Source organism: Dermacentor silvarum, chromosome 2, assembly GCF_013339745.2.
Source record: "Dermacentor silvarum isolate Dsil-2018 chromosome 2, BIME_Dsil_1.4, whole genome shotgun sequence".
NCBI classification, from domain to species: domain Eukaryota; kingdom Metazoa; phylum Arthropoda; class Arachnida; order Ixodida; family Ixodidae; genus Dermacentor; species Dermacentor silvarum.
In genome coordinates this window covers 113,166,108-113,192,094 of record NC_051155.1, presented here as the reverse complement: position 1 = coordinate 113,192,094, position 25,987 = coordinate 113,166,108, and the positions used below count along the sequence as shown (strand labels likewise).

The 25,987-nt window shown below is 43.8% G+C and overlaps 1 protein-coding gene across 1 annotated transcript in view; it reads right to left on the bottom strand.

Annotated features, from left to right (window-relative positions):
- Positions 1 to 25,987, bottom strand: part of LOC119440302 (hemicentin-1-like) — a 293,403-nt gene that overhangs the window by 11,646 nt on the left and 255,770 nt on the right. Inside the window, exons 3-7 of the mRNA XM_037705226.2 lie at positions 19,424 to 19,598; positions 14,026 to 14,136; positions 11,838 to 12,041; positions 6,713 to 7,009; positions 5,697 to 5,981 (exon numbers count right to left, since the gene is read on the bottom strand). Coding sequence (XP_037561154.1) covers positions 5,697 to 5,981; positions 6,713 to 7,009; positions 11,838 to 12,041; positions 14,026 to 14,136; positions 19,424 to 19,598 — 1,072 coding nt within the window. The remainder of the gene's footprint in view (positions 1 to 5,696; positions 5,982 to 6,712; positions 7,010 to 11,837; positions 12,042 to 14,025; positions 14,137 to 19,423; positions 19,599 to 25,987) is intronic.

Sequence of the window (25,987 nt, the reverse complement as noted above, 5' to 3'; positions counted from 1 at the left end):
GGCATTTGAGCTGGACATTGGGCGTTTTTCATCGAATATATTGACCTTTATTCATACTCGACGATGCTTGGGTTTACGTGTTTCGTGACAGGCTGCTTTCACAGTAGCAAAAGGCACAAATTCATTAGATTTTAGAACTTTCCATCCGAAAAACAACAGTAAACATTGTATCCAGAATATATGCATGGCCGGGAACGTCGGGAGGCACGCCGATATAGTCTCTACCGACCCCCTTGTGACGCCGACCGGTTCTCGGGGAGAAGAGGCCCCCAAATGGGGCTGCCCTCGCCCAGGGAAAGTTTTGGGGAACGACTGCAACAGCAATGACACCGAGCGGAGTGGAAGCGGCTAGACGGACAGATCACCAAGGGACGGCACACGCCAAGAGCCGTAGCTTTTACCACTGCTGAATGCGTAAGCATCACGCTTCGTTGCCTCCTGTAGGCTCATCAAGGGTCCTGGAAGCCCTCGCATCGCTGTTTAGAAGACCTAACAAAGCGTTTGGTTCATTTTTTATCACTGTGTCGATGTTACGTGTTTGTATACGTGCGCTGGCGTGCCTCTGGGGCTGTTAGCACAGACATGTGACTGTTAAACAATTAAATACAATGTTGTGGTTTTGCATGCGAAAACCACAATACAATTTCCAGGCGCGACGTAGTGGGGGACTCCCATATATAGTTTTGACCACCTAGGGTTTGCGCCAAAAGCACGTTAATTTGATACTGGGCTTAGCAGCGAAACGAGAAAGCCACTACGCCGCCACGGTGGTGGGTGAGTTGGGTGTGGGCTCTCGCAAGCTGGACAGTGCCCGTAGCCCCTAAGGAGTAGCCGGTAGGACCAATATACAACTTCATGTATCGAAAGCTCTCAGCGCTTCATGCTTGTTCGCTCTTTGAGTGCCATGCACGTGCGCAGACTTGCAGCAACCTCCGTATTCGTTCTGACAATTTGAAAAAGGTTTAGCGTTTACCGCTGCTCTGTCTTCACCCAGAATTTTTGTGTTGACGCTTATAAGTTCATACTACACCATTTTCTTATCGGATAGCGTTGCCCCGTTTCAGAGTTTCTTGCAAAGGGAATCGAACTACGACCGCGGCTAATGAAAGCGCGTAGCCTGCGCCGATGCGATCAGAGCACTACCAACGAGATGGCGGCGCCTAACTGAGGGAAAATTCATGCATGCGCGTCAGCGCTGTTGATATCGGTCTAGGAACATCTGCGAGTCTTCATTAGCATCATTTTCTTCTGGCCCAATTTGTGCTTGTATGTAACCGAGTAAGAAAGAGGTAAAGGGAAAAAAATTATACCACCTATACACAGCTATATTGGGCACCATGCATATTATCACTTCATGCACTAGAAATAATATCGAAATGGCGCGCAACATGATTATAGGCCCCATTGAACGAAAGAGGGCGAAAGTGGTCTATCGCTGGCAGCTACCTGAAATGTACTGCACAAGTTACGAGAACCAGGCGAGTTGAAATATGTTCATGATATGTCTGTTGTTGCGCTGGCAGACCTGAGAGCCTGTCCCATAGTGATGACTTCGCTTGTCACACAGTGCCAATTGTTGGCGCTTCTGCCTTTGCGTCTCTTGCGGGGCTGCCGCCTTGCGACAATGCGCTTAAGCGTTGTTCGTATAGACATCAACATTGGGACGATATTGCCCTTGTGATCCGACACAACTTTTTAGCTTCATTCGAACACACCTTACAAAATTCGTGATCGTAGACGTTCCTCTTTGACAAACTGATTGCACCAAAGCGGGACGCTATTTGTGAGAATAGACTATACCACGGAAGTTAATGAAGCACCTATTTCATGAGAGCACAAATTCTAATTTATATATTTAAGCAGTCCAGCTCTATAAATTTGCGTTTTCTTTGTAGGCTTTCAAACACACTTGACTCATTCTAAAGCATTGATGTCAGAATTAAAGAATTAAGTGAACACTGCCAAAAGAATGAATTCGGGATATATCTCTTCAGTTGGCGAACGTGTGTCAAGGAATGCAAGCAACGCTCAAACTCCCACTGAACAGTGTCGCTTGTCGTCGAACCCAACGCAAGGATCAAGTACGCCCACAATTTACACGTGCGCCACCAAACATAGCTGCGTATTCGCCGGTGGCCGCACACACTAGAGAATGTGCGGTAACATTCTCGTCGCACGGGCAACCGTTATATACAGGAGTATTTTGCTATAGAATTAGCGACAACATTGCAGTAATTTTGAATACAGAATACTGTGCATAGAGATAGTTGAATGATTGCAACATACTCGTGCAAAACGGTCACCGGCAGAAAGTGAAACAATGTGCGCATTGCAATACATTGTTGTAGCAACGCGTACAATTCGGCGAACTGGTTAATGTTCACTGACAAATACACTAATATTTACGAAACGGAGAAAAAATGGTATCCGTTGAACTGCAGCAAGAAATTACGAGAAACCGTGACGAGTTTCTGAGAAAGAAAGTTTCCAGCTAACCAGAAATTTTGTAATGGTCCGGGATGGAACCCAGGACCAAGCTTTTCCGGTTTGATCGCTCCGCCATCCGAGTTAACCAGGAGTCTTAAGGTGGCAAAGAGAGGCTTAATTAGCCGACAACTTAAAGCACACGGACACTGAATAAGACAAACCAATTCTGCGGGAGTTTGTGTTTGTAGATTAGGCGCTACAGTTAGCTGGATAGCAATTTGTCCTTTTGACGAACCTTCGTCCATCATCAGGAGGCTTTACTAAACCCAAGTCACGCTCGGATTCATTGAAAAATGCAGCATGTTTCCTTTTTTATTCCACAGATTCTGTCAAAATAAACACCAAATTCGTACGTATTCTCGAATTTCTCGACGCTTGTGTGCTTTGTGATGTTTCAAATATGTAAAAAAGCTTTAAATATGCAAGCATTATGCCACGAGGTGCCATGGTTCACTTTGCTGAAGCTTTTACAGGAATGCTTCCAAGTCGTCGCTTGTTCTAGCTATTGTCATTTTAGAGAAATTTTAACCGTTCCTTTAATATAAGCAGATTCTCATGAGTATATGACTGCTGTGTGAGTTAGTAGCCTTGAGCACAAAAAGCAAAAAAAAATGGCGCTTTGAGTGAGTTTTGTTCATTACTCTAGCAATATGTTTTCAATTTACATGCACCAAGCTCTATCCATGAAACCTCCTTTCATTTGTGAAGTGTTTAGAATTTAAAATATATGTTTCTTTGTCTCATGTACATAAATATAATGTTGAAGACCAAGAAACTAGGTTAGCGGTGGACCTTTTTTATTCAGCATTCTGTAGCAGCAAGCAGACGGTGAATTTATTTCTAGAAGCTTCCGTACCGTCATTGCTGATAATTACTATCCTTTAAACCATGGAACGTGTATACCATATGAAATGGGCTAAGAATGGGGAGCTTTACGCGCATATAATGAATGCAGGAACAACTCGAAGAACTAACTAAGTCAAGACTAGAAACTGAATAGTGTGTAAATAAGAATTTGGACCATATTATTCGACGATTATATTTAAAAGAAAGAAAGATCAGATCCACTGAATTATTTAGATAGAAAAAACTACTTCGAAGTATTTAAGCACAGAATGGGCGCTGCGCTTACGTGTTCATTACCTTCGCTACCCAGTACGGCTCCGGTATTTGCAACGTATCGGTTGCGAGGGCCACATAAAGCCCTATGCTAAGAAATGTCGAAGGAGGACGGTGACATGTGAGCAGTACGTTGATCAGGCAGAAATACCTGTAACGACCAGCTGTTGATGCCGTCAAAATTTCAAGGGGCAACAAGCACCAAATATAGCCATGTAAGCTGTTATGGGCTCATTCCAAAAGCCGTTTCAGTTGGCGATGGTGTCCGCTGCCGCTGCCGCGGATGGTGTCCGTAGCTGCTATCGCCCGGAATGAGAAAAAAAGTTGCAGTGGCTTAGCTCGGCTATGCCAGGATATACGTAGTTGTTAGCAAAGGTTCAGCTGATTATTCTGAGCTTTCCTGGTTGTCTAGATTGTCAAGGATTAGCTTGATTGTCATGCTTACGGCTGCTCCAATGACACACACGCGGTATACGTATTATGTGGCACATGTAAATTTATTTTTGCTCAACGTCACGTTGCTAAATTCTCTATTGGCACAAAGACGGCTGCGCTGTTGAGCAGCATTTGCGCTGTCCTTCTCCATGGCTATACCACACTAGCAAACGCCAGTCAGAAGCGCAGCGGCTCCAGCGCAGTGTCAGACGGCGACTGCACAGCGAGCGCGCGCCGGCGCCAGTGCGTCTACCACGGCTACGACGTCACTCCTCTGGAATGCGCAGACCGGCGGCGACGGAGTGCGCGAGAGGTGGCGGCTCCGGTGGCTCTGGTGCGCAAGCCGTGTGACATCACTGATCCTTGCGCATGCGCAGCACGGCTCTTGATGTGCCGCGCGAAACGGGCTTGGCTAGGCCAGTGTAGCTAAGGCTACAAAAAAAGTTACCCATTTCGCGCCGGGATCGAACTCATGCCCGCTGTGCGGGAGTCAGCTACACTACCAATGAGCCACGCCAACGTTTTCGAGGTTGCGGCGGAAAAATTCCCTATAAACGCGCCCTAGCGCGTGAAGAAACACGCAATTAGGGAGCCTACATGCAAGGCGCTTGCATGTAGGCTCCCTACACGCGATGTGAAATACGCGCCACATAGCGTCGATAGGTGCACACTTCGCATGCGTGGAACGCCTAGTAGCAGATTTACATCTAGTGGTACAATGCAGAAGATTTAAGGAAGGAAAAGAAGTTTAAGAAGATGTACACAAAAATGCTAGAAAATATATATATTGTGTGCCTGAATAAATCAAGCTGGCTAGGTGACTATTTACGCGCCGCGTTTCAAAGGTGCGCCAATAAATGATAATATTCATCATCATCATCTGGCTGACTGTCACCGCTTTATTTCGAAGGGGATGCCTATAAATCATGCTCATCATCATCATTACCATCTTAATTACAATAGTACCATGCCATTTGTCACGCTATGTGACATGCGCGCCGCGTAGCGTTGATACCTGCGAACACAGCATTTCAGTGGCGCTATATTCCGCCAGGTGTTCCGACACTTAGCAGTTGCATATAGCAGTTACATGCTGCATGTAGCCGGACCTGGTTAACTCAAGTAGGCTAGACGACTTGGACACCACCCCGTTTCGAAAGGGGTGTTAATAAACCATCATCGTCATCATTATCATCATCAACAGGAACCTACGTTGCCACGGGTCAAGGGACGCGATATGTGCGCCACGTCATCTGGATGCCTGTGGTTACTCTACGGTACACTTTATCGTGTCTCCTCGCAAGGTACGAACCTCTCCTAAAGAAGCGAATCGTAGAGCTATGCGCGCGGCTGCAACCAGGCAACGTCAGGCTCAGTATACCGCTGTGCAGAGCCCCACGTGTTGCTTCGCAAGACACAGCTTGCCGTCGACGCCGGGTGGACAGTTTAAATCGTTTTCGTGAAAACGACGCGAAGAGACTTTTCCGCGCAGACTCTGTAGTGCTTGGTGCAGAAAATTAAGCTCCTATGGAGCCGCTTCTCCAGCTTACGCTGTGACTGTTCTGCGTGTGCTGCGCAGGCCTGTGACATTTATTAGTATTTTTGATAATAATATTATCACTATTGGTAGTATTGAATTGTAGACAAGCACTCACGCTGAACGCGCAGCTGCAGTGTCTCGCCCTTCGTCCGGCCTTCGGCATTCGCGGCGCTGCACGAGTAGAGGCCCGAGTGGTGCGTCTGCACTCGCTGGATGACCAGGAAGTTCTTGGAGACGAGCACGTTCTCCGAGGCCTGCAGCTCTTGCGCGTTGAACTGCCAGGCCACTTCGTCCACCGGAGGATTGGCGTCCACGCGGCACTCCAAGTACACGTCGTTGTTTTCCTGGATATTCTCAAGGCTCAGCTTGGTGCCCAGTTGGAGCGATATCTTCGGTTTGTCTGCAACAGTGCAAGAGAATGGATGCGGTACACACTGAGCATGCAGACCGACCGAGAGTGCTTTCCTTACGCTACACGAAATTGCAGCGCGAAACGTAAGGTGAAAATCTGGCTAGACAATGAAAACAATAGAAAATGCGTGGGAACCACACATACATAAAGGAATTGCAAAGCGAGGAAAGTAAATACGTCTTCCATTCAATGTTGGTAGTACTGAACGTTACTGCAATGAATGAAAAAATATACTAATGCCGTAGTCTCATTTTTCTCTTCAAACGTTCGCCTATGGTAAGTTCAAAGCTTATTCGTACCTTCGTCATCCGTCACAGCATAGTTGCCTCAGATGATTACACGTATAAAATTAAATAGTTCTGAAATACAGTACACATTTAGCATTCCATTTTGAAGCGCTAAACCAAAAGTCGGATTCTCAATAGTATAATATGCGTCACCAGACAAGTTAAAGGAAGAAATCAATATTTAGCTAATCCTTCACAACGAACAAGTCAGTAAAATTTATCGCAGAGGAGAAATATTCAATTAGCGTCACATATTTTGTGCAACACGAGCAGTGTTCGATCATAAAGCATTGCCGTCATCTTCAAGCCGTACGCAATTCTGACTTAATGAGCACAAAACATTTGTTTGCAAGTGCCTAGTGCGTCATGCGTATGTTTGCTTTCGCTATAATAAAAAGTTAGGACTCGAGTACTTCGCGAGCGGCTACTTACACTGGATATCCATGGTCCACGTGTCCTCCTCCACGCTCTCCGCCATGGCCGGGTTCTTGGCGCGACAGGCGAGGCTGGAACCATGGTCGTCCCTCGAGGGCGTAAACGACACCACGCTCGTGGTCATATTGCCATCCGTCGACAGGTAGACGAATGTGTGATTGAGTTCACTCAGTCCCTTCCACCACGTGACCACAGGCGGTGGCCTGGAGCCCCACACCTCGCAGGCAATCTCGGCGGGCAGGCCTGCCGAGATCGGAATGTCGGTACGCCTGATCTTCACCGAAGTGGGACGCACTGCATAGTGAGAAATTAAAAACAAAAAACGAAGAGGAAGCGTCACGACGGGCTGCTGGTACATATGCTGACCATGAAAACGTAAAATATACCTTCTTTGCCAATAGTATCATTAGTAATATGGGTCATAGAAAAATGTGAGAAACACGTACCGACGCTTCGGGACGTGTATAGAACTCTTCCTCACAATAATCCAGTAATATCAATATTAGCTCATACAGATCATAGAACGTCAATATGCTTCAATTACATTGGGAATTACCTGCTTCACTAGCTTGTGTGCATCATCTGCTTTCTTCTTGTTTTGCACATTAGCTTACAGAATATTCATTTTGGCTGTTTATAACCAGCGGCGCTAATGACTACAATAAAGTCACATCTACGCACTACGTAGCAGTCACATAGCATTGGACTTGGCCGGTATAAGCTGCAGTAAAGCTGCCCGTGAACAGATAGCGATTGCCTGATATGCTTGAAAGTTTTTACAAGAATGCGTCATTTCTTTTAGAAGAACGTCGTATTGACCCTTTTCGCGAAGCAATTTGATTTAGAGAAACGAGATGGCGCTCACGGCGGCGCGCCATACCTCTCCTCAGCTACCGCGCACGAATACGAAACCATTACCGCTTCTACCTTGCTTCTGTGCGATCAGCTGTCGGAAATGCAACTGAGTTTTCGCTAACACACTGTGCTCCAATCATTCTAGATTGCATCATGTGGATTGAAGACGTGTGCAGTAGTTGGCTGCAAAAATAGTGACTGGCATGTTAAGGAATAGAATGAATCTGTGAGGCCAAATTCGCGGACTGCTGCTGCGACTGTCCGAACGTGTTACCGGCACTTCGTGATGTACGGCTTTCCTCGAGGATACAGACATTTGCTCATCCGCCAGCCTTGTATCGCTAACCTTAAAAGAAAGGGCTTCATCCCCAGAACGTCGGCAAGAGTGAGTACCACTCATTAAACAATGACAAAGGGGGTAGCGCCGCTTCCTGTCATAGTAGGTTTCGCGCACGTTATCTATACACATCTGTCCCAAATGGGAGGATGTGTATACTCTATCGCTGACGTATCGAGAATAAGTTAATGGGAGCACACTTGAATATATGCGCACTGTTACGCACAATAAATGACGGACTACACTTATGGCGCACGAATGGTCGAAGCTGAATGTTTCGTGACGGCCCACAATAATAAGCGAGCTACTAGCAATAATACACCTTTGCTACAAGCTATTACAAGGTACAAAGCAGCAACATTTCAAGCCTTGTGCGCAGAAAGAACAAATCTATCGGAACTGAGCACACCCGCGAGCGATTAGGCAGAAAATTATCATATAGTGGCCGCACCGAGGAACTTCACTGAGTCCGAAACTGACAAGCCACTGCTTCAAAATGTTTGCCGATTAAAGAACAAAATGCAAAGCACACTAATCCTGACTGAATTCATAATCGGAAAGCTTGGATAGCTTGGAATACATATTTAGCCCCGTTTTTAGAACAAGCACCATATACGCTGCTTGCGCCGTTTGGACATAGCTTAATCAGCTCCGAAAGCGCTTTTACGTGTTCTTTGAAGCTGTGATCAAAGCTTCGTGTCGTCCACCTGGTCATCGTCTACGATATCTCCGAAAACAGAGTTTTTCTAAGCCGCGCCGGCGTCATACACTTCCATTGTAAACAAGGAGGCCACGAAGGCAGTTGAGGCAAGCAATGGACGCGTCACCACGTGATCAAACATGGCAGCGCCCACGGGATCGCCGCGAAAAGGGTCAATAAACAAACCCACCAGCTTGCTTTAAATATTCTAAACAGCATTCCCTCTACTTTCAAGTGGCCATAACATGAACTTTCTGAAATTTAAACATGCACTGTATGGTGAACCATGCGTGTCCGACAGTGGTCTGGAAAATTTGGGCGCACTCTATCAGTCAGCCAACATGATTTATAATCTTTTTACGTATTTCTTGAATTGTACAACATTCGGCAAATAGTAGAACTGATGGCGAAATAAAAGTGCAGTCCTAGAGATAGCTGTTTCGAGGTAGCAGAAGGGAATCTCGAAGATCACGCTTTTATTTATTGCGAGCACCGGGAGTGATTGCAAAAGCACGAAATACGTCATGGTCTCTCTACGTCGCTGTGCTTTTGCATCTGCATCTCAGTAATCAGCCTTTTTTTTTTGTTCGTCTGCGGCTGCTTCCCCGTTTGTGCTACTTTTATCGTGCGGCAGCAAAACTTTCAGGAACAATTCAACGTCGGCACTCATTCTGCGCCTTAGGCTACCAGACCTTAAGGAGCAACATATACCATGTGGTTTTGGACTGTTTTGAAGCAAGCGACACCGCGGTGGCCCTGCAATTCCTGACGTCACACAGTACATGCCAAAAATAGTGGTCGCTGTCGGTAGGAGGAGCTTATATAAAGCGATTTCAAATTGAAATTTCTAGCTAAAGTGAGCGCTGGAAGGACAGTATTCTTTATTTTTTTATTTTGCGTGTAGCCATAATGACACTATTCTATGTAGTTACAATGATATGTTGCTAAATTGCTTTTGAAAAGTTGGACGTTGCTGGTGGTTTGTAAGCTTATAAGGTGCGATATTGATGAAGATGGCAGGGCTCAGCTACCCTAGGCACTCGAAGAGATAAAATAAGATTTGTTTGGGTCTGTTATTAAACATTGTTGCTACTGAGAAGTGTAAGCCGTTATGCCGCTGATTGTATCTACCCAGAGAAAGACATAGGAAAAATGATGACCTGTTGCACGTACGTGTGCTGCAAATAAAGTACACAAAATGAAGTGCACCAATTGGAATAATGCATAAGCAAGTGTGACAAAACAAGTGTGAATAGCGATTACATGACGCCATGTTTCGGGCCTGTTGATGCGAGCAATCTGTAAATTCTGCACCATCATTATCGACCTACGTGAACGCTTGTTTTCACCGTCGCAGTTTGTTAAAAAGACAAAAAATTTATGCCATAGCACATCGAAAAGCAATCAGCTTGAAACTTGCTCATTTGTAACTTGCCTCTGCAAACAGCACCTATAGCGAGGTAGCACGCCACACGAGAAAGTAATGTCTCGCGCGAATTGTACCCAATGGATTACTTTGTTGATTGCTGGAGCTTTTTTCCCCATCCTTTTCTTCTCAAAACAAACAAGTAAAAGCTCTCCTTTAACTGCATAAAAAATACAATAAATAGCTTGTGTTACGGTGAAAGGCATAAAAGATGCGTTTTCTCAAAATATAAGCACATTATGCGCGGCGCCCAAAATACTTCGCGTACAAAAAAGTTATTCTACCTAAAAATTTGAATGCAGGCTCCACAAAGCAACTTTGCCGAATATAAAGTACTTTCTATTCCAATCGCTGAATATAAATGATAAAAATATTTTTGCAAACTGAACAACAGCGGAAGTTATTAGAAAGCTCCTTGCATAATTTGCAGAGAAACCCAAGTCTTCACGAGCCGCAGAACTTAGGTACAAGTAATCTTCGAAAAAAACTCTGTTGGCTTGCAGGAGAGTTCCGGATTGCCTGCACCACTACATCAATAAACGATAAGCGGAATCCTGTTACAAGGACTCACTTTCATAAAAGATAACCTTGGTGTAACGCTGTGCAATATTGCGTGCACGTCTAGATGGTTTTGCAACAAATGTATTGTCAAAACATGTCGTCAGAGACTTCTTCTAAATTCACTACATTTAGTACTTAATTGCAGGCTAATAAAATGTGCGCATGGTGTTCGACATAATGAGAGTAAGGTCTTCCGGAAAAACCGATCAATACAGCTGCTCTCAATAAAACACGAAATAAATGCCACATTATACGAAACTGAGGGCCACGTATTGTTTATTCAGTCGCGAGTACGCGTGTACGCTGATAAGAAATGATAATTATATCTATAGCTTGTCTGGTTCTAAGCATTCCCCTAGTGGCGCAATTGTTTCTCCATACTACAGCGATTCCTCCCCCCCCCCCCTCCGCCGCCTACCCCCCCCCCCCCTGTTATGCACTAAAACTGAATGCGCTTGCAATGCAATTTATTGTTATCTTAAGCAACCTGCCATTTCGTGCACGTCACTATCTCATACACAGATAGCTTAAGTGACGAGAGGGTCCGCAAACAATCCTTCGCTTTAAGAACCAACCACTATAAAGCCATGTCATTACCACGGCACAGGCCACGGTCAAACGTGCCGACGCTGTTTCCTTCTGTTATATTATCTATGGAGGGAAATCCACCTCGTTCAGAGATCATTGCCGATGTCGGGTTTGCACAATTTTACAAAGCCGAAAGACATAGAAGATGCACCCCGTTGTGAGTCCGATTATGCTAGCATTCGTAGCAGCCCGCTTAGTATTTTCCTTTCGAAAACGTTTTAAGAGATCTTCACGGCTGAGAAAAAAACTTAAAAAAAATATTGGGGCAAGCACAAGATTTCCATGAAGGTTCTCACTCGGCTTCCTTGCCTCTGTTACAGAGTCTTAGTTTGCGTTGCCTTGCATTTTCGCACACGTACACTGATTATCTTTTCTTTATGTCTTTTTTATAGTTTTAATAAAGACGCCTGCAGATTAAAAAAAAAAACACTGGAGATAACAGCCAGCAATACAGACATAAAGTTATACGTTTTGCCGAAAGTTGTGCAGAGCTCGCGAGCTCGCCATGGGAATCTGTTCTGTGCTGTGCTCTGGAACAAGTATTCGCACCCTCGGGGCAAACCTCATAATACACACAACAACGGTCACGCTCGGACTGTGCCTGGCAACCAAGCTCTTGTCCATGCAATAAAGGGAGTGAACCAAAGCGACTCACGGTTGAGGTCCAGCGTGACGGACGTGTCGGCTGGCGACGATATGTTGTTGGACGCTGTGCAGTAGAGCGTCGAACGCAGGTCCTCCCTCCTCAGCGAGTGGATGAGAAGCGTAGAGGTGGTGAGCTGTGCTTCAGAGGAAGGGCGCACCTCAGCCATCATCCCGTCCGGCATGCCGCTCCACACAAGTGTGGGCTTCGGTTTTCCTACGAGAACACAATGGGCAGTCGGTTTGCCTCCTACGCTGGGAAGATGCTGAGCGAGCTGCTAACAAATTGTGAGTTGGTAGTCTCGCAGTAACTCGGTCACTCTGTTGTCAAGATCTTCATGATGAGTACGTGTACCATATAGACAACAGTGGGTAGTATGCCCTTTCCTACACCTGCCCATAAAACGTACCAGTTAAATTAAACCTAAAACTTTTGTAGTGGTGAACAATATGACATGCGTCTAGTATGAGAAATATTAGGATACATCCGTTCATAATTTAAGCTGGCAATGAGCTCCTACTGCCCGACTGTGAAATGTTGAATGTTCCAATTGAAGATGAAAGCGATGAATCCCCTTTGCTTCGCGTGGGATATGCCCCGACGGTTGAGACTATACGTAGAGTTAGAATTTAGCATAAGCGTGACGATTAAAGGCGCTAACGAAGAAAACAGCTCGTTTCTTTCGCACAAAGAAAACAGTTCGTTTTTCTCGCGCAAAGAATATCTAAAAACAAAAACTCCAAGGTTTGCCTTCAATGTGCGAAAAACCCTCACGGCCACTTCGCCTATAATTTATTGTCGCAATGAACACAGCGCAAGACAAGACCGTTTTTGAACTCACCCGCTTTCGAATAAGATACACTTTCTGCCGGAGTTCAGTAATTCAAGGCGTATTATCTAGAGGCCTTGTAATATGGACCATACGTCATCGCTGATGGCAATGGTCCATTCATTGTTGATGACCGTGCCTTGCTGGGTCTGCCAATTTTTGCCATGACTGGTAGCAAAATTTGTAATAGTGTTTTTGCCAGGTCTATAAGGAAATCAAACAGCTTTCTTTTTCCCCGGTGCTGATAGTGTCATAACGCTGAATGCTTATTTGTTGCTTCCAGTGCATCGTTGTACACAATAAATGTGATGTTTTCGCGTAAGTTCAGAGCTAGCTTACACCATATTCTGTACACATTAGCAACTTATCATCCATTTACATTAAATTCTAATCCTTTATTATTTCTCTATGATCCTGAAAGTTATTTTCCAAAACAACGATGACAGTGGTTCATTACTGAATTCTCAATAATTAGAAGAAAGCACCACATGACTAATCAAGGATCCTCGAGGGTTTTTTAGGTTGGAGAATGAATACCTGGTTTAAAAAGAATGTGTTTCCTACATTACATATTACTTTATTCTCTACATCTCTGAAAAAAATTTATCGATGCGTCAAGATAAATCAAAATTCGCGAAGAATGGTAGCGCAGAAATGGACGCATCGAGCTAGGCACCGTTCTGTATCGGGTGTCATGCGCTTTAGAGAAAACACTTTCCAAAATTACTTGTTACTTGTCTACGTTTGCTCTGCGTAAAAAAGCTCAAATTGATATTATTTACATTCGTGCGAGAACTTGCAATATTTTCCTAAGTAACCGTATAAGTCTATCTGTGCATCATTCTCACTAATGTATTTGGATAAGGGTGAGTTGTTAATCCGCACACAACAAGTGGCCTGTAAAACACCTGGGAGACTCATGACGGGATTCACGGCACCGAGTAGGTGCGCAAACCATTGTAAATTATGGTTCCTTCTAGCCATAATTCAACTGAAATAAGGTCGAAGGATGGTGAAGCTTCATATTACGCAACCCCCCCCCCCCCCCCCGCTTGTTTTTTTTCTCTTTTTTTGTTTAAATCCTCATAAAAGCAAGAGCAAGCCACATTGCTCCACCATCCTGTGATATTGCTCTGACATCTTCTAATGGAAAGCAATAAGAAGGAACATTCACACTTTTGCCACAACGCTTCGTTTCAATATGGCTTTCTATAACTTGCGATAATAAAAAAATGAGGGTCATATTTAGCTGGGTTTTTTTCTGCTAACTTTCAGCAACACACTTGTCGACCAGTCGAACTATAATCTAGGTTTCTTCAAGCAACGGCCCCTTGCCTAAAATAATGTATAATGAAAATGCATTCCACTCACCTCCATAGACGACACACACCAATGCCAGCGTGCTGCCCTCATTGAAGGGGCCAATCGTCCCTCGAAGTTCGTTGCCTTCGCCGTCTCGTATCACCGGTGGCTCGGGAGGTGCTGCAGGTGGGGAATATAAACGAGACGCTTTTCCTGTTTGGGCGCTCTCCCGAGGAAATTCAACGAAGCACGTAATGTTTGTCAGTATGTTTAGAACAATTCATTCATCGTCAAATGATTAGAGATTGCGCAATCTGAGAAAACGTTCAAGTTAAGATCAGTATGAGATCGTAACCCGGAAAACCATTGCTCGCAATTCCTACTAGCAAGCTGCGCATTTACGCTGCAAAAATATTCGCCTCTTTTCTAGGATGACGAAGTCCGTAAACATATATACATATAAGCCTCTGCGGCTCGTATGTACATATATATATATATATATATATATATATATATATATAGAGAGAGAGAGAGAGAGAGAGTTTGCTTTCTTATCGTTCATATAGATAGATGTACACTATATATATATATTTTCTATATTGCCTTTAAGTAATTTCCTTATGGTAGCTTTTGTAACTCCTACCACGTAGAATCACTTCAGAAAGGTTCAGGGAAAAAGGTCTTTCAAGCAGCAGCTATCAAGTATTGTCAGTTCTGTCTCATTTATATTGGGATACTTTCACTATACAAGACTTCCAACAACAGTATACAGCACTTGTGATATGTGGAAAAAAATGTATGCGTCGAAGCATTAAGAAACAGCGCCAGTGACGATTGCATTGCTACAAAACCACGTTTTAAGTCGAAAGTCTGTGAACAATATTTTAACAAAAACCCAACATTACTTGTTAAGATGCACTTTTCAGATTTGTTTCTTTGGAAACAGCCCTTACAAAAACAGCTGACAACATAAATATCATTAACCTTCGAATATTTTTTGCCGCGTTTGAGGTTACAGCGAGTTCAAATATCACCTGTGCCTAAAAATTGATTGCTGCCAAACTGACACAGGTCACTACAGACGTGTTTTGGCGGTCGGGTACATAAATGTGCGAAAGGCAAAAAATACAGCAGCGCAATGCAAATATCCCAAAAAATCGAAGTTCATCCCCTGCCTCCTATGTTCAAATGAACAGCATCGCTTTCCTGATTAGTCACAGCAGCTGGCCTTGCCGAAGTTAAGGAAGCGTCGACAAAGAAGAAGGCATAGTTGGATCGAATCTATTTTCATGGTAAATAGGGGAAATGCCAAACTAAATGTCCGAATTATTTCACTTGACAGAGGTTCGGACTAGAGCACTGCACGGGCCGATTTTTGCAGCCCGGCCCCGGGCTGAAAGCACGACAGGCAAGCCGCCACTCATAGCCATTCGAACCAACGCCGGAACCACCTGGTCACAATATTCATAAGCAGTCATCGTGTATTGTCGCCGAAGCGCCCATGTTACTTTATTTGAGGGGTGGCGCTGTCATCGACCTTCAGGAATTGAGCTGGCATTTCCACTAGAGGAACTTTCTAGAATACGGTGATAAGCCGTGCAGGTCAAAAGGCTGCCTAAGTTTCAAGTGCCGCTTGCAACGCAGACCTTCCTTGTCTACCCTATCAACGAGATCATCCGAAACCGATTTATCTCCCGAGTGGCCTGATAAGCCTTCATGGCTCTTTGGCGCACGCTTTTTGTTTCTCTACCTGTTCGAGCACTGCGTTCGATCCACGTTTGGGACGCAAGAGAAAAGGGGTCACGACCTCGGCTGCGACTCGGCGAAAGGCAATAACAGCGCGAAATGAGGCAGAATCAGAATAAATGGCGTTTTGTAAAAAATAAATGCGGATATGGTCGATCAGAGGGGTAGTAGCTACAAGCGGAGAGACCAAAAATAAGAAGATTAAGTGATCCGTGCCAAAAGGAGAAAGGCGAGTAAGGTATCGGCGTCAATTTCCGCTCGATTCTTCTTGCTCTCAACAAGCATTTTTCTTTCTGCTCTTCTGTGACCTTTGCGTTCCTAGCATTTCTTTTGTCTATTATCTGCCTCTGCATCGCCTCTTACTTCACCACTTTCCTTCTTCGCTTGCACCGCCTTAACCCCGAGGAGTGAAGACCTTTGTCATTGGACCAATGACGAACGCTAGTTGCCAGTGGTGCGTGAGTGGCCATTTTGTTTTTTTTTCTTTTCCCTTCGGCCGTAGATTGAAGTTGTCGTTGCACATCTTTAGTATTACTAGCCTTCAGATTCTTTCGGTACGGTACATCGTTGTTTTAGGAGGAGTGGTGGCATTGGAGCGACAGAAATTAGGGCATAGTAATAGCAACATAGAGGGATTCAACGAAGTTTTGTCTTTTTCAAGTACAGTTTTTTTATCACCAATGCTGCAAGCGAAAAAAATACACATTAACGAAATCTTCCGAAATGAACATGTATGATAACGCTTTCAGGTTTTTTGTGAAAAGTTATCAGCTGCCAAGACGTTCAATTCAAAACACGCAGAGGAAAAGTTGCTGAAACCAAAAGCTGACTTTTCTTTTGTGGCGCTCAGCACAGCATGCAACTCCGCACTTTGGTCAGTGGAGTGAAACTGTTCAAGGTGAAAGTACGTTCTGAGACAAGGTCGAACGCTCACGTTCCTGAAAAGTACTCCGAAATGTTTGTGCATTATGTAAGCAATTATTGCGGTGAAAAATTCTACGCCTATTACATGTCAGGGTTCACTAGTTGGTAACATAATGCTGGCGATTTATCCCCTGCATTTCCACCGCTTTGTTACCTTGCAAACATTTCATCGTTCTTTACCAATTCAACATTTTTGGGTGGGGCTTTTCTTCCTTTCGCGGGCCAAATATCGGCTTGTGACCGATATAAAGTTTTTCCAGTGCCCTTTAAGTAATTTGGGGCATGCATTGCTATAAAACAATGAAAGTGCTTAATCAGTTTAGCCTTAGAGTCTGCTCATGCCTTAACATCAAATATGAAATAAATTGTATTACCTTCTTGCATGTGTAATAAAATATTAGAACCCATGATCGCACCTGTACTCTGACTACCCAGTCTTAAACAAACATGAAAGGGCTCTAGCACAGGCGAATACATACGGGTCATTGAGGCATTCTCGGTCATATACGTCACGATCTTTTTTACCAACGTTCAGTAAATTCGTTAGAGGGAGATAAATTTCCCATCAAACTCTGACGAAATACTTAATAGCATAATATCCAATTTAGAGGTCGGATATTAGAGGGCCCTAATGTGTGGCTACAATTTAATCGTATGAACACTACAAAATTTGTATCGATTTTACAACACAAACACATTTACGACCTCCTTCAGTGCTTCCGTACAGTGAAGAAACGTGCCTCGTTTAATTTCCCTTACGACCTTTAGTCGTCATGAAATCCTAACGCATGCCTTCGTGTACTTTTTCCAGTGTTAATAAAATGCAGTAACTTAGATGTTCCTTTACCGCGCTGGCCGAAGTGAGGAGGGCGGTAATTGAGATAAGTATGCAGCTAGACGTAACCTCAACAGCATATTGGGCTCGTAATTCCTGCGAAATATTGGACAGTATGATAGTCACTTCAGATATGCAGATACTCTCGACGCAACAGCGAAAATTTAGAGGTTTAAATGATGAAGATTACCAAGAAGAAGCGGTAGCATGAACTATTTTTCGATCATGACTCTGGTCAGAGCACACTGTGTAAAACAGGAAAGTCTTTGCCAAGTGTTTGCTGAATATACTGAGTTTCTAGGTGATGTTCACTAGTAAACGTATAATAAAAATCTATGCTATGTAATGTTCCGACGTACAGGTTACCGTGGTATTGTGCTGGCGGTGAACAGAATATTTTGTGAACTTCACATCTTGACTGCTACCCATATAATTTTTAATGTTTTTATTTGTAGGTGAATATATAAATAGAAGTTCGAGGTTAAAAAAAACGTAATTGCTTGTCAATATTCAAGCTTTGATGTTATCGAAGAATCATAACAGCGACTGAGGAGGGCAGCTAAAGCATTGCACGCATTCCGAGGCCATTCTTCCGTCTAAGGAATTGTGGATGAGACACATGAAAACCATAATCTTGCAACAGGCTACGAGCCGGTGAATGAAGGATGAAAGTTGATACAAAGTACAAAAAAGAAAGATTTGGTACTTCTGTTATGCGCATGCGAGACCATTATAACTCTTCAGCTACCATAAACCAACAATGAGGAAGCCGTACATGGATTCTTCTTCTGGTTGGCGTCCTTTTTGTCTTTTGTTGTATTAATAATTTCTCCGAATCATGAACTACTCTTCCTATTGCAAGTTGGCGAGTTCGTCAGTAAACAGTTACGCAAGTAAACTTGTCTAACCTAATGAGTAATTAGTAAACGACAGCTTGAAGTAATCACGGCAGGCTAAACTATACACGATACATTGTTCAAACATCTTGCAGGAAAAGCAGTAACGCGTTATCTTAACACCCTTGCAATGAGATACGGAAAGGCCTCCCTACTAACGTTTCTGACGAGAAAGCCAGGAGTTGGATGCCTGACGAGAAACGTGCTACCGACACTTGAGCGCATCTTATAGCGGATATGTGAGATTCCATAAGCAGGCTTGCCCACACACCTTCCTTGCCCTAAGCAATATAGCCACGTTCCAGCCAATAGACATGTGTCTGCTTCAGTGAAAATCAGGAGACCACTCAGCACATCCTAGTGGAATGCGAAGGTATTCACCCAATGAGACCCATAGGTAACGTACACCTTCCAAAAGCGTTTGAAGTGGACGGAAGCATCAACCAGTCAGCAGTCGAGATAGTCAAGAGACTTTTAGCGTATTGGTACAAAAAAGCAGGAAAGAGATTGACACGACCGGATTCGTTACAGGTATAGCAGCGGCACATGTAGATAAGTTTTGAGGGAGAGAAAAAAATATAAAGCAGATGTATACAAAACTGCTAGAATGAAACGAATGATGGCATACCTGATTATCTCAAGCCCGCTTGGTGACAATTTCTCACCGACGCATTTCAAGATGAATGCCAATAAATCGTCATCGTTATCATCATCATCGTCATCATCATCATCATCATAAGCGACAGCAGCAGCAGCAGTATTAAACCCGAGACACACGTTTTCAAAGTTTGGATGGTGGGAAGGATAGATGGTACTGAGCATGTTGACGCCTAAAGTACGATTCTAACCCGTAGACCGCCATCGTGGTTAAGTAAAACTAGGTGTGTGGCAAAGCCTCCCTACCGAATTTAGCGTGTAGCCTATAATATGACCAACTCAATTGTGCCACCTGAAAGAACATTCTCCGTTGAAAAATAACGCCGACCAACTTAAAGCGCTACTGAGGGGATATATAGAAGGCCGATGAGGTCAATGTTCTCCAAGGCGCTTCAGCCAGTGTACTCACCGACGACATGCAGCCGCACCGTGGAGTTCCTGCGGGCGCCATCTCGGTACACCGCCGTGCACGTGTACATACCCGCGTCCTCGAAGCGTACGCTGTTCACCTTGAGACTGGCAGGGTGGCCGATGATGGAAAAGTAGGCACGCCCCACCCATCCGTGTCCTGCTGAGCGGCTCACCTGCGTGTGCGGACATAAAGTTTGGATAGTTTTTGCTCGTACGTAAACGTATTTACGTTTGTGGAGAAGGTGTATGTTATTGATGTAAAGCAGCAACAATGCTGCTAGGGACATCTTGTGATGCAGAGCTTAACTAGAGAGCACACAAAGTTAATACTGCCTTTAACTACATATTTTACCTAACTGCAGGTGTAAAGCATAATTGTTAATGTGGAGTCATTTTGTGCTTTTTGTGAACGAGAACACTCCCGCAACAATGATTTGAATGCATTAATGTTATGTGTCACAAGATGCCGCTAGGAGCACTGCTATTGTTTTAGCAACTGCCATGCACGGCTTCAGTAGCCCGGTAAACCGCAAACGGCAAGAAGATTACGAACAAGCTAAAACTATCTCACAGATGAAGTGACATTGCAGTCACTTCTGAGCAGTATTACTTTTATGTTTCAACCGGGCTATTTAAATTCACTATTTAAAGGGCTGGTTTGCCTAAGCTTTGACTGTGTAATCTCATTTTTTGTTCCGTCTGTAAATTAGTACTGCCTAATCTCGTGTCAGCTGCGTCAATGTTACTCGCTAAACATATGCATGAATCACTGACAAAACACCGCTGCGCCACAGAGGCAATGAAGTTCTACCACTGAGCAGGAGATTGCCGGTTCGATACCCGAACGCGGAGAATGAGTGACGATTTGGACCTCGCTGTCAGCTTTATACATTCATCGAAGCAATACAGCTGGAAGAAAACAGATGCATTTATCACATACACGCTTTACGTATTATCTTTATTTCGCCAAACTCGGCATAAACGTTAAAATTTCCATCAGTTGTATATGCGCATGTTAGTTGAAATCTCTGACACCTAAACGCAGCTTATGGGGGAAAGATACCTATGCAGGGAAGGAATGTAAAAATGGTGGTCAAACTACACAGGACAACGCCACACACTCTCCTTGACCAACCAGACACTGTTCCTAGTGGCCCGGGCGGGGCTCTGGCTAGCGATTGACCTCCAAGCGCCGAGGCAAAAATTCGCGTCCTCTGGGGCTTTGCAGCAAATGTTTTTAAAAATCCCGTCACCCCAGTTTTCTGAAGCCAGTCGGGCGCGCATTTGCACGCGTGTGCATGGAACTGAAATTCAACGGGGAGACAGACAAACGCACGAATGCACCACCGCGAAATGTAAATGTGCAGTGCTGTTCGTGCTACCACACGGTGCCACCAACTCTAGAGGGCCCCTTTCGTTGTGTAAAAACTCATTCCAGCTAATTCTGAACAGTGGAAGGAGCGAATAAGTGGATAATTGAATCTAGTTTATTGCAAGCCCCGCTATATCCTTGCACACTTAAGCCACATCCCGCAGTCGCGCCCCTGAAGACGCAGCCCTGCTTTGGAGTGCTAACGGTGGAACGCTAATTTGCGTGGGCCTTGTTTTTCGCCAGCCCAGCTTACAAAATTCAGCCTATCATAATATCAGGAAAGGAAGCTTTGCGATTGTGCCTTGGACTCCCTATGATTGTGGCAAACAGCTTTCTGCAGATTGAAGCGCGAATACCATGCTTAAAAGGTAAATTCAGGTTTGTTAAAGTACAAATGTACCTCACAAATTACGTTTCTCCTCAAAGAAGATCATTGTATGTTTTGAATAATTAACCATGTAATATTTTATCATAATCATTGCACGCTACTACACATCCCTCAGATAACATTCGTACGGCTACAGCTACCACCACTGAATATGCAAATTCAACATAATCGCCAAACAAGTCAATCCAAGATAAGCCTTCAGATTGAATTTGATGGCATCTTCCTCCCAAATTCTTAACTAACGCCATCCCCATATATTGATGGCCTATTACAAGACTACCTTGCTCACCTTAAGAGAAACAAAATAATAGCCACTGATGCTTCATTGTCAGACGAGAAGGCTGGCGTAGGCATCGTATTTGCTTCGCTGAAATTGGATCTTTTCTACTCGCCTTCCGGATTGCATGCCTATTTTCTTAGCAGAATCATTGGTATTGCTATAGTGCTCCGCAAACATCTCGCGAATCAGTCGTTAGCTGACGTAGTTACAGAGTTTCTGTCAGTATTTTAGTGGCTTTCCACGGCAAGCACTACAGGTATCTAAAGTGTGTTCCAAACGTTAGTCCCCAAAACTTAAAAAAAATATTCACTGTGGTTTCATGGCCACCACGGTTTATACTTAAAGGAAATGACAGATTTATAAGCGAGAACCTCTTTTAGTGGACGTTTGATTCCTATTTTACCGAATACTACTCACGTCGCTGCATAGAGATACAGAACATTTTGCCTACAAAATGGTTTAAACAAATTATAGCTGATAACATCTCCAGACTTTCAGCATCTTGGTTTTGGGCTGGAGTAAACAGGGGTGTCCTTTTCGGCAATTGGAAACTAGATACACAACATTACGCTGTCTCATCCAGCAATTGAATTTTTATTTACAAAGAGCTGATCTGACGATTCCCGCTCTACGTCACAATTATAAGGAAACTGAATCAACAGACCACTTCTTTTTATTTTGCCAACGATATTCAAAATAGAGACAAATATTACTCGAAGCTACACTCTGCAGAATCGGCTTCGAATTAAGTAAACCGGTAATATTACAATTTGGGCCTCGGCACTAGGCTATGCCCACGAAGAGTTTAGTTGCGCTGCGTATGATATTTAACTGAAACAAAACGACTACCCTGCTCTTTCTTGTAGCTTTATTCATCCTGTCTGCTCTACATTTATTTCACTGAAATTGATTTCTCCAAATTCTTTGATTGACTGTTTGATTGACTGTCCATCATAGATTGACTGTCCTTGATTATCCCTTCTTTGAAGTTTTGCTTTCCGTTTGTCTGACTGCTCGCTCGCACTCTAGTCAGGTTATTCCACTATCTCCTTATGTTCTTCCTGCGAATTTGCGTATGTCCGTTTCAAATGGGACTTTCCTGAAGTTACCTCCTGCCACCCGATTCCTCGCCTATCCGCCTTAGTGGGTATGATCCATGCAAGAGGATTGTAATAATAATAATAATAATAATAATAATAATAATAATAATAATAATAATAATAATAATAATAATAATAATAATAATAAATTCACAGGGTCTCTTATGTTATCCCACAGACGACTTGAAGGCAGAGGCCTTCAACGCACAACCGGAGTTCCGACACATTAAAGACGTACACATGACGCACACGTCCTCCCTAATTCGCTTATTCTACTTCACTTAGGCATCCCTCTTAATTCGCTTAAATTGGAAAGGTCGAGGCTTCGAGTCCCACGCAATGTCGTGGGTTCGAGTCCCTTAATTAACTCTATCCTAAATAATTGTACCTTAATTAACTTCGCCTTCATTGACACCAAAGGTCGTGTGTTCGACTCCCACCAAAGGTCGAGGGTTCGTAGCCTTTTTGTACCGTTCGTGTCACCGACGCGGATTCGCTCAAGGCCGACAAAGTAACGAGACATACAAGGGTTATGCCTTAATAATCTCTGATCAGGCCAGCGTGCCATAATGGCACAACAAACACTGTCAGCCGGGACGACGGCACCTGAATTAACATGGTCGGCCGCACAACCGGGGCTCCTCATTGAGTTTCATAGCGTAATCACTGCAGGGAACTTTGGCGCTGCTATCGTTCAGCCACCATTGGAACGATGGGTAGCACAGGGATTTCTCTGACCATCGTGCTTCGAGCTTGAGAACTTCTTGCGCAGTCATTTATTACACTTTATCTGGGCCTAAAATGGCCTAAAGTCTAAAGCAATTCATACTTTTTTTCAGGCAGAGGGTAATAAGACATCGCAAGCCCGCATAATCGCTGCTAATTACATTGGTTCTGCCTGTCCATGCCTCCATGGCGTAATGATTTCAATATCGGGCTTCTCTGCAAGCGGTCCCGTGTTGGAGTTCTTCCAACGGTCAATATTATTGTTGTTTATCTCAATACTTACAACGCAGTACTTTCTTAAACATGACCACTTTGCAGAGTCACGAAGCCATTTGAAGCCACAAGGATGAAGTTTAGGCAAATCCATGCGCTGCCCAACATTCCAGTACCGGCTGAACTACCCTGATTGCAGCCGCCGGAGACACTAGCGCCAATCTAATAATTCTGTGAAGCTCTATAGCCCCCCTACAGAGAAGCTGATGCGGTCAGCCACTACATAATTAAGCGGCCGTTTCGATTACAGGCAGCTCCTTAATAAAATCCCCATACGAAGTAAACAATTATAGGGTTTTTGTATGCCAAAACCACGATCCGATTATGAGGCACGCCGTAGTGGGGGACTCCGGGGTAATTTCGACCACCTGGGGTTCTTCAACGCGCAGGTAAATGTAAGTTCACGGGCGTTTTCGCATTTCGCTCCCATCGATATGCGGCCGCCGTGGCCGGGATTCGATCCCGCGACCTCGTGTCTCGCAGCCCGACACCATAGCCATTAAGCAATCACCACGGGTCCATGCGGAGTATACAAATGTCTTCAAAACGCAAGCGCTCAACAGTTTTTAAAACTAAATTTCGCGCAGTAATAAAAAAGGTGAACCTATAAAGATAATTTGGAGATTTCGGCGATAACCTATAGAACATAACTTATATAAATTGAACAATACAGAAAACATTCAAATTTGAGGTAATTATTATTATAACGCGTTACTAATGACATTTATGTGAATTTGCCAAGTCGCATGAAGTACTAAAGTTTTTTTTTTGGTATGTTTCACACTTACCAAGAAGAAGCGCCAGGCAATCATGCGATCGAACATACTAAACAGCGAAAGTGGATGGCCATGGCAGACTACTTCTAGGAACAGAAAGATGGGTCACCTAGCGCAAACAATACTAACTATTCACACGTATTTTTGGAAGACAGAACTCTTCATTAACAATGGTTATTTTTTATATCTCGTGAACGCATGAAAATTGTCATATCAACGGCAAACGTAACTGTTCTCTTCGAGTAGTTGTAATGCATTCAAACAATTACAATAGGTTTTTTTGTTTATTTTTTGCTGCGGATACAAACCGTCGTGTAGGCAATGCTTCCGTATTTTTAAAATGCTGTTTTCTTCAACATTTGTGAAACGAGCAATGTAATGACAAAGAAACTACATAAAATAGTGTAGAAAAACAGCGCTAAAAACACGGACAGAAGGAAGAACACAGGACGAACGCTTTTCAGTGTTCGTGCTGTGTTCTTCCTTCTGTCCGTGTTCTTAGCGCTGTTTTTCTACACCATGAGTGCATACCAACAAGCTCGCCTTCAGACCCTTTCAAGTTGCATAAAATAGGGCGGTGAATTTAACACGTACGTTCTCTTCCGCAAGAGGCTTCACTTAAACCGCTTTCGAAGTTGGGCCTTGGAAGTCTCTCCTTTCGGCAGTTGCTAAGCAATATTCATTCAAACAGTCAAATGGTTGCCTCACAACAGCATCTATGTACATCGCTCGAACTTCAAGCAACAAGGGTTGCTCGTTGCAGTAACACCAAAAGCAACTACGAATTGCTTTCATGCGTGACCGCATTCGTTGAAGTCGTAGTGGCACACTTGGTCAATTGAAATGGGTGAGTAACAGAGGGAGCGAGAGACAGAAGAACGGGGTTAGGCAGGGGGCCGGTAGCAGTTGCAGTTTCCTGTCAATACCGCGATGCAAAAGTTCTGGTTTGGGCACATCAGCCTGGTCAGTTAATCATTTATAAGGCTGAAGTTCAAAATGCTGGTTACTACTGTACACTGGCTTTAAAAAAAAGACTTCAAGTACCGCCGCCGCACATGAGGTAATACTAAAAATGCTCCCGACAATAATCCAGCTTTAGTCAAATTGTTTACACTATGTTCCTATTTGGGACTACTCTTGTACCAATGCTTAGACAGTCATTATAGAAAAAAAAATACAGCACCAAAGCGAGACCCTCTGCACTTCTTGCAAATATACAAATACAAGTAAGCCAACCAAGTAATTCAGAACATAAAAACATAAACACACAAACATGAATCTAAGTACTATGCAGGGTGTTCATTTGTGAGTTTTACGGAAATTTTAGAAATCGCCTGTGGCAGGTAGCATAATTCTTGTCATTGAGCTGGGCTATTCGATGAGGCGGACAAGAGTAGCACGAGAAATCGAAACACATCTTCAACTAATTAACAAAAATTCACTAATTAACTTCTTGTTAACTATTTTACGACACATATTGCAATGTACGGATTGTAGCCGGTGAGCTTGTCAGGCGTATCCACTTGGAATAAATTTACAGAGTGACACTAGTTTGGATATATGTGCAATCACACTCCCCATAAAAATGCACTGTTGTTACACTTATTTTTTACCAAAATGCTGTTGTATACATTGAAGCACAAAAGT